The sequence below is a fragment of the Salmo salar genome, chromosome 16 (genome assembly GCF_965601325.2).
Source record: "Salmo salar chromosome 16, fSalSal1, whole genome shotgun sequence".
In the NCBI taxonomy this organism is placed as follows: Eukaryota; Metazoa; Chordata; class Actinopteri; order Salmoniformes; family Salmonidae; genus Salmo; species Salmo salar.
The window spans coordinates 97,473,613-97,490,566 of NC_138306.1; the positions used below are offsets into that span (position 1 = coordinate 97,473,613).

The 16,954-nt window shown below is 48.2% G+C and overlaps 1 protein-coding gene across 2 annotated transcripts; it reads left to right on the forward strand.

The window, feature by feature from the left end:
* Window positions 1–9,971: 9,971 nt before the first annotated feature.
* tina1 (Troponin C-akin-1 protein) lies at window positions 9,972–15,762 on the forward strand. 2 transcript variants are annotated; one of them, XM_082962330.1, is made up of 3 exons: window positions 9,972–10,182; window positions 14,970–15,488; window positions 15,544–15,762. In XM_082962330.1, the coding sequence occupies exons 1-2, from the start codon at window positions 10,141–10,143 to the stop codon at window positions 15,462–15,464; spliced, it is 537 nt and encodes a 178-aa protein (XP_082818456.1). In that variant the 5' UTR covers window positions 9,972–10,140; the 3' UTR covers window positions 15,465–15,488; window positions 15,544–15,762.
* Window positions 15,763–16,954: the final 1,192 nt, after the last annotated feature.

The window sequence follows — 16,954 nt, forward strand, 5'->3', positions numbered from 1 at the left end:
ACTCTGTTCAGGTGTGACTCCATAACCACTCTGTTCAGGTGTTCCCTGGCAGGTGTGACTCCATAACCACTCTGTTCAGGTGTTCCCTGGCAGGTGTGACTCCATAACCACTCTGTTCAGGTGTTCCCTGGCAGGTGTGACTCCATAACCACTCTGTTCAGGTGTGACTCCATAACCACTCTGTTCAGGTGTCCCTGGCAGGTGTGACTCCATAACCACTCTGTTCAGGTGTGACTCCATAACCACTCTGTTCAGGTGTGACTCCATAACCACTCTGTTCAGGTGTTCCCTGGCAGGTGTGACTCCATAACCACTCTGTTCAGGTGTTCCCTGGCAGGTGTGACTCCATAACCACTCTGTTCAGGTATGACTCCATAACCACTCTGTTCAGGTGTGACTCCATAACCACTCTGTTCAGGTGTGACTCCATAACCACTCTGTTCAGGTGTGACTCCATAACCACTCTGTTCAGGTGTTCCCTGGCAGGTGTGACTCCATAACCACTCTGTTCAGGTGTTCCCAGGCAGGTGTGACTCCATAACCACTCTGTTCAGGTGTTCCCTGGCAGGTGTGACTCCATAACCACTCTGTTCAGGTGTGACTCCATAACCACTCTGTTCAGGTGTTCCCTGGCAGGTGTGACTCCATAACCACTCTGTTCAGGTGTGACTCCATAACCACTCTGTTCAGGTGTGACTCCATAACCACTCTGTTCAGGTGTGACTCCATAACCACTCTGTTCAGGTGTGACTCCATAACCACTCTGTTCAGGTGTGACTCCATAACCACTCTGTTCAGGTGTTCCCTGTCAGGTGTGACTCCATAACCACTCTGTTCAGGTGTTCCCTGGCAGGTGTGACTCCATAACCACTCTGTTCAGGTGTTCCCTGGCAGGTGTGACTCCATAACCACTCTGTTCAGGTGTGACTCCATAACCACTCTGTTCAGGTGTGACTCCATAACCACTCTGTTCAGGTGTGACTCCATAACCACTCTGTTCAGGTGTGACTCCATAACCACTCTGTTCAGGTGTGACTCCATAACCACTCTGTTCAGGTGTTCCCTGTCAGGTGTGACTCCATAACCACTCTGTTCAGGTGTTCCCTGGCAGGTGTGACTCCATAACCACTCTGTTCAGGTGTTCCCTGGCAGGTGTGACTCCATAACCACTCTGTTCAGGTGTTCCCTGGCAGGTGTGACTCCATAACCACTCTGTTCAGGGGTTCCCTGGCAGGTGTGACTCCATAACCACTCTGTTCAGGTGTGACTCCATAACCACTCTGTTCAGGTGTGACTCCATAACCACTCTGTTCAGGTGTGACTCCATAACCACTCTGTTCAGGTGTTCCCTGGCAGGTGTGACTCCATAACCACTCTGTTCAGGTGTTCCCTGGCAGGTGTGACTCCATAACCACTCTGTTCAGGTGTTCCCTGGCAGGTGTGACTCCATAACCACTCTGTTCAGGTGTTCCCTGGCAGGTGTGACTCCATAACCACTCTGTTCAGGTGTGACTCCATAACCACTCTGTTCAGGTGTTCCCTGGCAGGTGTGACTCCATAACCACTCTGTTCATGTGTTCCCTGGCAGGTGTGACTCCATAACCACTCTGTTCAGGTGATCCCTGGCAGGTGTGACTCCATAACCACTCTGTTCAGGTGTTCCCTGGCAGGTATGACTCCATAACCACTCTGTTCAGGTGTTCCCTGGCAGGTGTGACTCCATAACCACTCTGTTCAGGTGTGACTCCATAACCACTCTGTTCAGGTGTTCCCTGGCAGGTGTGACTCCATAACCACTCTGTTCATGTGTTCCCTGGCAGGTGTGACTCCATAACCACTCTGTTCAGGTGTTCCCTGGCAGGTGTGACTCCATAACCACTCTGTTCAGGTGTTCCCTGGCAGGTGTGACTCCATAACCACTCTGTTCAGGTATGACTCCATAACCACTCTGTTCAGGTGTTCCCTGGCAGGTGTGACTCCATAACCACTCTGTTCAGGTGTTCCCGGGCAGGTGTGACTCCATAACCACTCTGTTCAGGTGTGACTCCATAACCACTCTGTTCAGGTATGACTCCATAACCACTCTGTTCAGGTGTGACTCCATAACCACTCTGTTCAGGTGTGACTCCATAACCACTCTGTTCAGGTGTGACTCCATAACCACTCTGTTCAGGTGTGACTCCATAACCACTCTGTTCAGGTGTGACTCCATAACCACTCTGTTCAGGTGTTACTCCATAACCACTCTGTTCAGGTGTTCCCTGGCAGGTGTGACTCCATAACCACTCTGTTCAGGTGTGACTCCATAACCACTCTGTTCAGGTGTTCCCTGGCAGGTGTGACTCCATAACCACTCTGTTCAGGTGTGACTCCATAACCACTCTGTTCAGGTGTTCCCTGTCAGGTGTGACTCCATAACCACTCTGTTCAGGTGTTCCCTGGCAGGTGTGACTCCATAACCACTCTGTTCAGGTGTTCCCTGGCAGGTGTGACTCTGTTCAGGTGTTCCCTGGCAGGTGTGACTCTGTTCAGGTGTTCCCTGGCAGGTGTGACTCTGTTCAGGTGTTCCCTGGCAGGTGTGACTCCATAACCACTCTGTTCAGGTGTGACTCCATAACCACTCTGTTCAGGTGTTCCCTGTCAGGTGTGACTCCATAACAACTCTGTTCAGGTGTGACTCCATAACCACTCTGTTCAGGTGTTCCCTGTCAGGTGTGACTCCATAACCACTCTGTTCAGGTGTGACTCCATAACCACTCTGTTCAGGTGTTCCCTGTCAGGTGTGACTCCATAACCACTCTGTTCAGGTGTGACTCCATAACCACTCTGTTCAGGTGTTCCCTGGCAGGTGTGACTCCATAACCACTCTGTTCAGGTGTGACTCCATAACCACTCTGTTCAGGTGTTCCCTGGCAGGTGTGACTCCATAACCACTCTGTTCAGGTGTTCCCTGGCAGGTGTGACTCCATAACCACTCTGTTCAGGTGTGACTCCATAACCACTCTGTTCAGGTGTTCCCTGTCAGGTGTGACTCCATAACCACTCTGTTCAGGTGTGACTCCATAACCACTCTGTTCAGGTGTTCCCTGGCTGGTGTGACTCCATAACCACTCTGTTCAGGTGTGACTCCATAACCACTCTGTTCAGGTGTTCCCTGGCAGGTGTGACTCTGTTCAGGTGTTCCCTGGCAGGTGTGACTCTGTTCAGGTGTTCCCTGGCAGGTGTGACTCCATAACCACTCTGTTCAGGTGTGACTCCATAACCACTCTGTTCAGGTGTTCCCTGGCAGGTGTGACTCCATAACCACTCTGTTCAGGTGTGACTCCATAACCACTCTGTTCAGGTGTTCCCTGTCAGGTGTGACTCCATAACCACTCTGTTCAGGTGTGACTCCATAACCACTCTGTTCAGGTGTTCCCTGGCAGGTGTGACTCCATAACCACTCTGTTCAGGTGTGACTCCATAACCACTCTGTTCAGGTGTTCCCTGGCAGGTGTGACTCCATAACCACTCTGTTCAGGTGTGACTCCATAACCACTCTGTTCAGGTGTGACTCCATAACCACTCTGTTCAGGTGTTCCCTGGCAGGTGTGACTCTGTTCAGGTGTTCCCTGGCAGGTGTGACTCTGTTCAGGTGTTCCCTGGCAGGTGTGACTCTGTTCAGGTGTTCCCTGGCAGGTGTGACTCTGTTCAGGTGTTCCCTGGCAGGTGTGACTCCATAACCACTCTGTTCAGGTGTGACTCCATAACCACTCTGTTCAGGTGTGACTCCATAACCACTCTGTTCAGGTGTGACTCCATAACCACTCTGTTCAGGTGTTCCCTGGCAGGTGTGACTCCATAACCACTCTGTTCAGGTGTGACTCCATAACCACTCTGTTCAGGTGTTCCCTGGCAGGTGTGACTCCATAACCACTCTGTTCAGGTGTTCCCTGGCAGGTGTGACTCCATAACCACTCTGTTCAGGTGTTCCCTGGCAGGTGTGACTCCATAACCACTCTGTTCAGGTGTGACTCCATAACCACTCTGTTCAGGTGTTCCCTGGCAGGTGTGACTCCATAACCACTCTGTTCAGGTGTTCCCTGGCAGGTGTGACTCCATAACCACTCTGTTCAGGTGTGACTCCATAACCACTCTGTTCAGGTGTTCCCTGGCAGGTGTGACTCCATAACCACTCTGTTCAGGTGTGACTCCATAACCACTCTGTTCAGGTGTGACTCCATAACCACTCTGTTCAGGTGTTCCCTGGCAGGTGTGACTCCATAACCACTCTGTTCAAGTGTGACTCCATAACCACTCTGTTCAGGTGTGACTCCATAACCACTCTGTTCAGGTGTTCCCTGGCAGGTGTGACTCCATAACCACTCTGTTCAGGTGTGACTCCATAACCACTCTGTTCAGGTGTTCCCTGGCAGGTGTGACTCCATAACCACTCTGTTCAGGTGTTCCCTGGCAGGTGTGACTCCATAACCACTCTGTTCAGGTGTTCCCTGGCAGGTGTGACTCCATAACCACTCTGTTCAGGTGTTCCCTGGCAGGTGTGACTCCATAACCACTCTGTTCAGGTGTTCCCTGGCAGGTGTGACTCTGTTCAGGTGTGACTCCATAACCACTCTGTTCAGGTGTGACTCCATAACCACTCTGTTCAGGTGTTCCCTGGCAGGTGTGACTCCATAACCACTCTGTTCAAGTGTGACTCCATAACCACTCTGTTCAGGTGTGACTCCATAACCACTCTGTTCAGGTGTTCCCTGGCAGGTGTGACTCCATAACCACTCTGTTCAGGTGTGACTCCATAACCACTCTGTTCAGGTGTTCCCTGGCAGGTGTGACTCCATAACCACTCTGTTCAGGTGTTCCCTGGCAGGTGTGACTCCATAACCACTCTGTTCAGGTGTTCCCTGGCAGGTGTGACTCCATAACCACTCTGTTCAGGTGTTCCCTGGCAGGTGTGACTCCATAACCACTCTGTTCAGGTGTTCCCTGGCAGGTGTGACTCCATAACCACTCTGTTCAGGTGTGACTCCATAACCACTCTGTTCAGGTGTTCCCTGGCAGGTGTGACTCCATAACCACTCTGTTCAGGTGTGACTCCATAACCACTCTGTTCAGGTGTGACTCCATAACCACTCTGTTCAGGTGTGACTCCATAACCACTCTGTTCAGGTGTGACTCCATAACCACTCTGTTCAGGTGTGACTCCATAACCACTCTGTTCAGGTGTTCCCTGGCAGGTGTGACTCCATAACCACTCTGTTCAGGTGTGACTCCATAACCACTCTGTTCAGGTGTGACTCCATAACCACTCTGTTCAGGTGTTCCCTGGCAGGTGTGACTCCATAACCACTCTGTTCAGGTGTTCCCTGGCAGGTGTGACTCCATAACCACTCTGTTCAGGTATGACTCCATAACCACTCTGTTCAGGTGTTCCCTGGCAGGTGTGACTCTGTTCAGGTGTGACTCCATAACCACTCTGTTCAGGTGTTCCCTGGCAGGTATGACTCCATAACCACTCTGTTCAGGTGTTCCCTGGCAGGTGTGACTCCATAACCACTCTGTTCAGGTGTTCCCTGGCAGGTGTGACTCCATAACCACTCTGTTCAGGTGTTCCCTGGCAGGTATGACTCCATAACCACTCTGTTCAGGTGTTCCCTGGCAGGTGTGACTCCATAACCACTCTGTTCAGGTGTTCCCTGGCAGGTGTGACTCCATAACCACTCTGTTCAGGTGTGACTCCATAACCACTCTGTTCAGGTGTGACTCCATAACCACTCTGTTCAGGTGTTCCCTGGCAGGTGTGACTCCATAACCACTCTGTTCAGGTGTTCCCTGGCAGGTGTGACTCCATAACCACTCTGTTCAGGTATGACTCCATAACCACTCTGTTCAGGTGTTCCCTGGCAGGTGTGACTCTGTTCAGGTGTGACTCCATAACCACTCTGTTCAGGTGTTCCCTGGCAGGTATGACTCCATAACCACTCTGTTCAGGTGTTCCCTGGCAGGTGTGACTCCATAACCACTCTGTTCAGGTGTTCCCTGGCAGGTGTGACTCCATAACCACTCTGTTCAGGTGTTCCCTGGCAGGTATGACTCCATAACCACTCTGTTCAGGTGTTCCCTGGCAGGTGTGACTCCATAACCACTCTGTTCAGGTGTTCCCTGGCAGGTGTGACTCCATAACCACTCTGTTCAGGTGTGACTCCATAACCACTCTGTTCAGGTGTGACTCCATAACCACTCTGTTCAGGTGTTCCCTGGCAGGTGTGACTCCATAACCACTCTGTTCAGGTGTGACTCTGTTCAGGTGTTCCTCTATTTCTTTATTTTCCATGGCCTCCTTTTTTCTGGGAAATTTGTGAGATGGATTTCAGTTCACCACTTTCTTTTCTTGAGGTATTTTTCTTTTTGTTTCTGAAGAAACTCCTGGTATATTTATAGGATCTTGTTGGATTTTGTTTAGTTACACCACATGACCAAAAGTATGTGGACACCTGCTCGTTGAGCATCTCGTTCCAAAATCATGGGCATTAATATGGAGTTGGTCCCCCCCTTTGCTGCTATAACAGCCTCCACTCTTCTGGGAAGTCATTAATATGGAGTTGGTCCCCCCTTTGCTGCTATAACAGCCTCCACTCTTCTGGGAAGTCATTAATATGGAGTTGGTCCCCCCCTTTGCTGCTATAACAGCCTCCACTCTTCTGGGAAGTCATTAATATGGAGTTGGTCCCCCCCTTTGCTGCTATAACAGCCTCCACTCTTCAGGGAAGTCATTAATATGGAGTTGGTCCCCCCTTTGCTGCTATAACAGCCTCCACTCTTCTGGGAAGTCATTAATATGGAGTTGGTCCCCCCTTTGCTGCTATAACAGCCTCCACTCTTCTGGGAAGTCATTAATATGGAGTTGGTCCCCCCCTTTGCTGCTATAACAGCCTCCTCTCTTCTGGGAAGGATTTCCACTAGATGTTGTAACATTGCTGCAGGGACTTGCTTCCATTCAGCCACAAGAGTATTAGAGAGGTCGGGCACTGATGTTGGGTGATTAGGTCCTGACTCACAGTCGGCGTTCCAATTCATCCCAAAGGTGTTCGATGAGGTTGAGGTCAGGGCTCTTTGCAGGCCAGTCAAGTTCTTCACACCGATCTCGACCAAACCATTTCTGTATGGACCTGACTTTGTGCACGGGGGCATTGTCATGCTGAAACAGGAAAGGGCCTTCCCCAAACTGTTGCCACAACGTTGGAAGTACAGAATCGTCTAGAATGCCATTGTATGCTTCAGAGTACTTCAGACCATTATTCCTCCTCCAACAAACCCAGATTCATCCGTCCGACTGCCAGATGGTGAAGCGTAATTCATCCCTCCAGAGAACGCGTTTCCACTGCTTCAGAGTCCAATGGCGTCTGGCTTTACACCACTCCAGCAGACGCTTGGTGATCTGATGCTTGTGTGCGGCTGCTCGGCCACGGAAACCCGTTTCATGGAGCTCCCTGGCGAACAGTGCTTGACGTTGCTTCCAGAGGCAGTTTGGAACTCGGTTAGTGAGTGATGAAACTCGAAGACAATGTTTATCCGAGGTAACCATCGAAATGTGAATCTCCCTCCATGACGTCCATGTTCTCCACTGTCACTATTCATATCCATGGTAACCAAGTACATAAACTTTTGAAAAAAAACGTTATTAATCATGTAATTTTTTTGTTGCGGTGGTTAATGACACAATACTTAGAGACGACTGTATTTTGTGTAAAATAAAGAGTAACAAATGGCTTATGCACATCTAGTTTCCATTTCCCATCTAGTTTCCATTTCCCATCTAGTTTCCATTTCCCATCTAGTCCCATCTAGTTTCCATTTCCCATCTAGTTTCCATTTCCCATCTAGTTTCCATTTCCCATCTAGTTTCCATTTCCCATCTAGTTTCCATTTCCCATCTAGTTCCCATCTAGTTTCCATTTCCCATCTAGTTTCCATTTCCCATCTAGTTTCCATTTCCCATCTAGTTTCCATTTCCCATCTAGTTTCCATTTCTCTTATGCACATCTAGTTTCCATTCCCCTTATGCTCATCTAGTTTCCATTTCCCATCTAGTCTCCATTTCCCATCTAGTTTCCATTTCCCATCTAGTTTCCATTTCACATCTAGTTTCCATTTCCCATCTAGTTTCCATTTCCCATCTAGTTTCCATTTCCCATCTAGTTTCCATTTCCCATCTAGTTTCCATTTCCCATCTAGTTTCCATTTCCCATCTAGTTTCCATTTCCCATCTAGTTTCCATTTCCCTTATGCTCATCTAGTTTCCATTTAGTTTCCATTTCCCATCTAGTTTCCATTTCCCATCTAGTTTCCATTTCCCATCTAGTTTCCATTTCCCATCTAGTTTCCATTTCCCATCTAGTTTCCATTTCTCTTATGCACATCTAGTTTCCATTCCCCTTATGCTCATCTAGTTTCCATTTCCCATCTAGTTTCCATTTCCCATCTAGTTTCCATTTCACATCTAGTTTCCATTTCCCATCTAGTTTCCATTTCCCATCTAGTTTCCATTTCCCATCTAGTTTCCATTTCTCTTATGCACATCTGATATGTATATATAGTTTCCATTTTTATAAAAAAAATATATTTTCAAGTGTAATAGATAGAAGGTCAAAAGCCTGTGGGTAACAGGACAAAAACAGTGCAATCCACACATGAAATGCTTTAGAAAATAAAAATGAAAAAAAAACATTGAAAGCTGAAAAAAAAAGTTGAAGGTTATTTTAGTCTCTACTTAATGGATGTGAGAAAAAAAAAAATATTTATATATATATATAAACATTTTTATCTTAAAAATCGAACCCATGTATGGAGACTGATCTCATCTCTCTCAGACATCGACACTTCAGAACAAAATCTCTTTAGATTGTTTTTGAGGGACCATCTGATCCATGTAGTGAATCTGTTATTCAATGCATCTGTATGAGCTAATAGCAGTAAGACCAAAACATATTTCTGTTGTTGTTGAAATAATGTTTTATATATTTTTGGGATACTTCAAGGTTATTTTGCTTTCAAAAGCAGCTGAAAAAAACAACACAACGCCACGCGCGGCCACGGGGAGCCCCGCATGCACGTTGGCCCGGCCTGCGGCCAACAGAGGGAGCCCTCTGCATGAACACTGTTGAAGCCACAGGTCGCTGCGGCCAACAGAGGGAGCCCTCTGCATGAACACTGTTGAAGCCACAGGTCACAAATCTCGCGAGAGTTGAGTTGGCGAAACCGCTTCCTCATTCACCGCTTGAACAAGTACAGTAGTTGAAAACAATCTTAGACAACTATTAATGATTCATATTGGGGAAAGTAGTGGAATGTGTTAATTGTAGGGGTGCTCATGGAGCTGGGGATAAGAAATGTCCCCTAGGAGAGAGGCAGGTTGAGGTTTCCAGGGTTAGAAATGTCCCCTAGGAGAGAGGCAGGTTGAGGTTTCCAGGGTTAGAAATGTCCTCTAGGAGAGAGGCAGGTTGAGGTTCGATTCCCACGGGGGACCGGTATGGAGAAAGAGGGAGAAAAAAAATGTATGAAATGTATTCACTACTGTAAGTCGCTCTGGATAAGAGCGTCTGCTAAAATGACTAAAATTGTAAATGTAATGATGGCATGAGGTAGGAATAAATACATGGAATTAGTAGAATAGGGGGGTGTTCATTTTGGAGTGAGTGTAGTGTTAGATGGTATATGTTTAGTATCAGGGAGTTGTACTCCAGTCCAGTAGGTGGCGCTAATGAAACACATTGGATGGCCCCGTATCAAATTCCACTACTGATTTATATTAGTCTATAAATATAACTCATCTCTTCCCACGTCTTATTCGACTAGTATTTATGAAAGTGTAATGATAATAATTCATCCATGTGTATTACTTTCCAACATTTTACTCCGTCTATGTTTAATATAACAACATGAATGATTAATTTCATCCCGACGTGAAGTTTACAAAGTATTTGATATTAGCGATAAAATGAAGGACGACAACATTGTACGGGAAACCCCTCCTCCTCCTTCCTTCCTGAGACCTGCTGGGTGAGGGTTTCCGCTCTTCACCCCCGGTGTCCGTTCAGCCGACATTTCACCAGCGCCGTTAAACCGGTTCGGAGAGGAAACGGAATGAGAGGCTGTTCGGGAGCTGCTTTACTCACTTCTCTGTTGGTAAGCAGAACAACACGTGGTGTTTCAATGTGTTTTATTATAAACTCCTCTAACGTTGCCGGTGTACCGGTTCGGTTCTGACTTGTGATGGATGTTCTTGTGGAGTTACTGTATCTAAGCGACGTTTCTGACGGATAAAATGTCTCTCTGATGCGTTTCAAAACGAAACCGCAGTCCCGGAGACTTACTGGGGTTGAGCACGCTTTGGTTCCAGCCCAGCATTAATAACAAGCAGGATTACTCATCAACGGTCTATGGTTTCTGCACCTTCAGTCTTTACGTACATATGATTGACGTGTAGTGCCGGGCTGGAATAAAAACGTGCTCCTAGTTGTTCTCCAGAGGAGAGGATTTGGACAATCTGCAGAAACCGAAACTAGTGTGGTTCTGACCTCACTTTTGTTGATGTAGTTGTAAAACAAAATGAGTTCAACTAGTTATAACAACTGGAAGAAGCTAGTTAGCAGCTAGTTATAACAACTGGAAGCAGCTAGTTAGCAGCTAGTTATAACAACTGGAAGCAGCTAGTTATAACAACTGGAAGCAGCTAGTTATCAGCAGCTAGTTATCAGCTAGTTATAACAACTGGAAGCAGCTAGTTAGCAGCAGCTAGTTATCAGCTAGTTATCAGCTAGTTATAACAACTGGAAGCAGCTAGTTAGCAGCTAGTTATCAGCAGCTAGTTATTAGCTAGTTATCAGCTAGTTATAACAACTGGAAGCAGCTAGTTAGCAGCAGCTAGTTATCAGCTAGTTATCAGCTAGTTATAACAACTGGAAGCAGCTAGTTAGCAGCTAGTTAGCAGCAGCTAGTTATCAGCTAGTTATCAGCTAGTTATAACAACTGGAAGCAGCTAGTTATAACAACTGGAAGCAGCTAGTTATCAGCTAGTTAGCAGCTAGTTAGCAGCTAGTTATCAGCTATTGTTATTGTAAAGCAAAGCTGCAATCAGCAGTTTCGGTGAAAAGATGGATAAATGTAACCATTTAACGGCGTTATGGGATGCCAGGACGGACCATCCATGATATCAAAATGATTGTTTTAACCATGTTATGAAGCTATACAGGGGTTTTTCTGTATTTTACATTTATTATAAACTTAAACGGACGACAGGGAAAAGCTCAAACCAAATCGATTCACCCTCAAAGAGAAAGCCATTTATAACCTCCTACTAGGAGGGTCCACTCCCAACACAGCCACTGCATCTGCTAGGAGGAACTAGTGGTTAGAGTGTAGCGGCAGGTAGCCTAGTGGTTAGAGTGTAGAGGCGGTAGGTAGCCTAGTGGTTAGAGTGTAGAGGAGGCAGGTAGCCTAGTGGTTAGAGTGTAGAGGAGGCAGGTAGCCTAGTGGTTAGAGTGTAGAGGAGGCAGGTAGACTAGTGGTTAGAGTGTAGAGGCGGCAGGTAGCCTAGTGGTTAGAGTGTAGAGGCGGCAGGTAGCCTAGTGGTTAGAGTGTAGAGGAGGCAGGTAGCCTAGTGGTTAGAGTGTAGAGGAGGCAGGTAGCCTAGTGGTTAGAGTGTAGAGGAGGCAGGTAGCCTAGTGGTTAGAGTGTAGAGGAGGCAGGTAGCCTAGTGGTTAGAGTGTAGAGGAGGCAGGTAGCCTAGTGGTTAGAGTGTAGAGGCGACAGGTAGCCTAGTGGTTAGAGTGTAGAGGAGGCAGGTAGCCTAGTGGTTAGAGTGTAGAGGAGGCAGGTAGCCTAGTGGTTAGAGTGTAGAGGAGGCAGGTAGCCTAGTGGTTAGAGTGTAGAGGAGGCAGGTAGCCTAGTGGTTAGAGTGTAGAGGAGGCAGGTAGCCTAGTGGTTAGAGTGTAGAGGAGGCAGGTAGCCTAGTGGTTAGAGTGTAGAGGAGGCAGGTAGCCTAGTGGTTAGAGTGTAGAGGAGGCAGGTAGCCTAGTGGTTAGAGTGGAGGGGAGGCAGGTAGCCTAGTGGTTAGAGTGTAGAGGAGGCAGGTAGCCTAGTGGTTAGAGTGTAGAGGAGGCAGGTAGCCTAGTGGTTAGAGTGGAGGGGAGGCAGGTAGCCTAGTGGTTAGAGTGGAGGGGAGGCAGGTAGCCTAGTGGTTAGAGTGGAGGGGAGGCAGGTAGCCTAGTGGTTAGAGTGGAGGGGAGGCAGGGTAGCCTAGTGGTTAGAGTGTGAGGAGGAGAGCAGGTAGCCTAGTGGTTAGAGTGTAGAGGAGGCAGGTAGCCTAGTGGTTAGAGTGTAGAGGAGGCAGGTAGCCTAGTGGTTAGAGTGTGAGAGGGAGGCAGGTAGCCTAGTGGTTAGAGTGTAGAGGACGGACAGGTAGCCTAGTGGTTAGAGTGTAGAGGAGGCAGGTAGCCTAGTGGTTAGAGTGTAGAGGAGGCAGGTAGCCTAGTGGTTAGAGTGTAGAGGAGGCAGGTAGCCTAGTGGTTAGAGTGTAGAGGAGGCAGGTAGCCTAGTGGTTAGAGTGTAGAGGAGGCAGGTAGCCTAGTGGTTAGAGTGTAGAGGAGGTAGGTAGCCTAGTGGTTAGAGTGTAGAGGAGGCAGGTAGCCTAGTGGTTAGAGTGTAGAGGAGGCAGGTAGCCTAGTGGTTAGAGTGTAGAGGAGGCAGGTAGCCTAGTGGTTAGAGTGTAGAGGAGGCAGGTAGCCTAGTGGTTAGAGTGTAGAGGAGGCAGGTAGCCTAGTGGTTAGAGTGTAGAGGAGGCAGGTAGCCTAGTGGTTAGAGTGTAGAGGAGGCAGGTAGCCTAGTGGTTAGAGTGTAGAGGAGGCAGGTAGCCTAGTGGTTAGAGTGTAGAGGCGGCAGGTAGCCTAGTGGTTAGAGTGTAGAGGCGGAGGTAGCCTAGTGGTTAGAGTGTAGAGGAGGCAGGTAGCCTAGTGGTTAGAGTGTAGAGGAGGCAGGTAGCCTAGTGGTTAGAGTGTAGAGGAGGCAGGTAGCCTAGTGGTTAGAGTGTAGAGGAGGCAGGTAGCCTAGTGGTTAGAGTGTAGAGGAGGCAGGTAGCCTAGTGGTTAGAGTGTAGAGGCGGCAGGTAGCCTAGTGGTTAGAGTGTAGAGGCGGCAGGTAGCCTAGTGGTTAGAGTGTAGAGGAGGCAGGTAGCCTAGTGGTTAGAGTGTAGAGGAGGCAGGTAGACTAGTGGTTAGAGTGTAGAGGAGGCAGGTAGCCTAGTGGTTAGAGTGTAGAGGAGGCAGGTAGACTAGTGGTTAGAGTGGAGGGGCGGCAGGTAGCCTAGTGGTTAGAGTGTAGAGGAGGCAGGTAGCCTAGTGGTTAGAGTGTAGGGAGGCAGGTAGCCTAGTGGTTAGAGTGTAGAGGAGGCAGGTAGCCTAGTGGTTAGAGTGTAGAGGAGGCAGGTAGCCTAGTGGTTAGAGTGTAGAGGAGGCAGGTAGCCTAGTGGTTAGAGTGTAGAGGAGGCAGGTAGCCTAGTGGTTAGAGTGTAGAGGAGGCAGGTAGACTAGTGGTTAGAGTGGAGGGGCGGCAGGTAGCCTAGTGGTTAGAGTGTAGAGGAGGCAGGTAGACTAGTGGTTAGAGTGGAGGGCGGCAGGTAGCCTAGTGGTTAGAGTGTAGAGGAGGCAGGTAGCCTAGTGGTTAGAGTGTAGAGGAGGCAGGTAGACTAGTGGTTAGAGTGGAGGGGCGGCAGGTAGCCTAGTGGTTAGAGTGTAGAGGAGGCAGGTAGTCTAGTGGTTAGAGTGTAGAGGCGGCAGGTAGCCTAGTGGTTAGAGTGTAGGGGGGGTAGGTAGCCTAGTGGTTAGAGTGTAGGGGGGGTAGGTAGCCTAGTGGTTAGAGTGTAGAGGAGGCAGGTAGCCTAGTGGTTAGAGTGTAGAGGAGGCAGGTAGACTAGTGGTTAGAGTGGAGGGGCGGCAGGTAGCCTAGTGGTTAGAGTGTAGAGGAGGCAGGTAGTCTAGTGGTTAGAGTGTAGAGGCGGCAGGTAGCCTAGTGGTTAGAGTGTAGGGGGGGTAGGTAGCCTAGTGGTTAGAGTGTAGGGGGGGTAGGTAGCCTAGTGGTTAGAGTGTAGAGGAGGCAGGTAGCCTAGTGGTTAGAGTGTAGAGGAGGCAGGTAGTCTAGTGGTTAGAGTGTAGAGGAGGCAGGTAGACTAGTGGTTAGAGTGTAGAGGAGGCAGGTAGCCTAGTGGTTAGAGTGTAGAGGAGGCAGGTAGCCTAGTGGTTAGAGTGTAGAGGAGGCAGGTAGCCTAGTGGTTAGAGTGTAGAGGTGGCAGGTAGCCTAGTGGTTAGAGTGTAGAGGAGGCAGGTAGCCTAGTGGTTAGAGTGTAGAGGTGGCAGGTAGCCTAGTGGTTAGAGTGTAGAGGAGGCAGGTAGACTAGTGGTTAGAGTGGAGGGGCGGCAGGTAGCCTAGTGGTTAGAGTGTAGAGGAGGCAGGTAGCCTAGTGGTTAGAGTGGAGGGGCGGCAGGTAGCCTAGTGGTTAGAGTGGAGGGGCGGCAGGTAGCCTAGTGGTTAGAGTGTAGAGGAGGCAGGTAGACTAGTCGTTGGGCCCCTCTGTGTGAGAGAGGGGATTTGGGTACGACAGACGGGGTACGACAGACGGGGTACGACAGATGGAACTACGCTCACGAGACATTCATTAGTTCCGGTATATTCTTCAGGAACCAATAGGTCCACATCACAGGAGGGTTGGGTGGCACCTTCATTGGGGAGAACGGTTGCCCGTAGTAACGGAACGGCATCAAAACAAATGGTTTGTTTCCATTCCGTTCACTCATCCCGGCCTTTACTAGGAGCCGTTCTCCATCCTCCAGTGGTTCACATCCATTTAGAGGTTCAGAAATGGACTTATCCCCTTTAACTGTGAGACAACTTAAGCGGTCCGTTTTTCGTCCTGTTTCCAGATCTACCTCCGGCCAGTCCAGATGACTTATATCTTTGTCTATGGGACTCTGAAGAACGGTCAGCCCAACTACTTCAGGATGTTACCGGACCAAGGGAACGGGAACGCTGGGTTCTGTGGTCACGCCCGTACCGTAGATCGCTACCCGCTGGTGATCGCTGGGAATTACAACATCCCCTTCCTGCTGAACCGTCCCGGGGAAGGCCACAGGGTCCGGGGGGAGGTGTACAAGGTGGACGACACCATGCTGAGCTTCCTGGACGCCTTCGAGGGCTGCCCAACCATGTACCAGCGCACCTCCGTTCAGATAGAGTTGGAGGACTGGAAGGTGGAGGGGAGAGAGAAGAGGAACCCAGGCAGCATAATGGAGGTCTTCTTCTACAGCACCACCTCCTACCAACCTGCCTGGCTCAAACACAACTTCTATGAGAGCTACGACGCCTACGGGGACCATGGCTTGGTGTACATCGACAGGAAGGACAGAGAGTTACCCTGAACTGTGACCTGATGGCACCAGCAGGTCAGGGACCTGGCTAGAGGATAGATGCCACTCCTTGCCCTGATGGCACCAGCAGGTCTGGGACCTGGCTAGAGGATAGATGGGCCGCTACACAGCATAGCTTTTTAGATATGATGTTTTTACACTTAACTACTTTCTACTGTCCAGGGATGTAAACTGCTGAGGGCCCTAAAACCAGACACTTTTTATTGTTGTTGTACTGAAACATGTAATAAATCTCTACTAGGGGGAAAATGCAGGTTTTAACTAATTAAACAACACAGAATGTAATCTACATGCTCAGTCTCTGTGTGTTCATGTGAACCGAACTCACAGCTAAAACATGTAAAGAAAATAATCCAATGTTATTTGTTGACTAAACTTCACTGCAAATGACACTTACAATACACTAATATTACAGTTACCATGACAGCCTTTATAATAGAACACTCGTTACCATGACAGCCTTTATAATAGAACGCCTGTTACCATGACAGCCTTTATAATAGAACACTCGTTACCATGACAGCCTTTATAATAGAACACTCGTTACCATGACAGCCTTTATAATAGAACGCTCGTTACCATGACAGCCTTTATAATAGAACGCTCGTTACCATGACAGCCTTTATAATAGAACGCTTGTTACCACGACAGCCTTTATAATAGAACGCTCGTTACCATGACAGCCTTTATAATAGAACGCTCGTTACCATGACAGCCTTTATAATAGAACGCCTGTTACCACGACAGCCTTTATAATAGAACGCTTGTTACCATGACAGCCTTTATAATAGAACGCTTGTTACCATGACAGCCTTTATAATAGAACGCTCGTTACCATGACAGCCTTTATAATAGAACGCCTGTTACCATGACAGCCTTTATAATAGAACACTCGTTACCATGACAGCCTTTATAATAGAACGCCTGTTACCATGACAGCCTTTATAATAGAACGCTTGTTACCATGACAGCCTTTATAATAGAACGCTTGTTACCATGACAGCCTTTATAATAGAACACTCGTTACCATGACAGCCTTTATAATAGAACGCTTGTTACCATGACAGCCTTTATAATAGAACGCTTGTTACCATGACAGCCTTTATAATAGAACACTCGTTACCATGACAGCCTTTATAATAGAACGCTTGTTACCATGACAGCCTTTATAATAGAACGCTTGTTACCACGACAGCCTTTATAATAGAACGCTTGTTACCACGACAGCCTTTATAATAGAACGCTTGTTACCATGACAGCCTTTATAATAGAATGCTTGTTACCATGACAGCCTTTATAATAGAACGCTTGTTACCACGACAGCCTTTATAATAGAACGCTTGTTACCATGACAGCCTTTATAATAGAACGCTTGTTACCACGACAGCCTTTATAATAGAACGCTTGTTACCATGACAGCCTTTATAATAGAACGCTTGTTACCATGACAGCCTTTATAATAGAACGCTTGTTACCATGAC

Bases quoted from the DNA above. Each gene is read 5' to 3' on its own strand.
- tina1 (XM_082962330.1), top strand. From the start codon at position 10,141: ATGAGAGGCTGTTCGGGAGCTGCTTTACTCACTTCTCTGTTG. The intron at 10,183-14,969 runs GTAAGCAGAACA...TCCTGTTTCCAG, and splicing joins CTTTACTCACTTCTCTGTTG to ATCTACCTCCGGCCAGTCCA.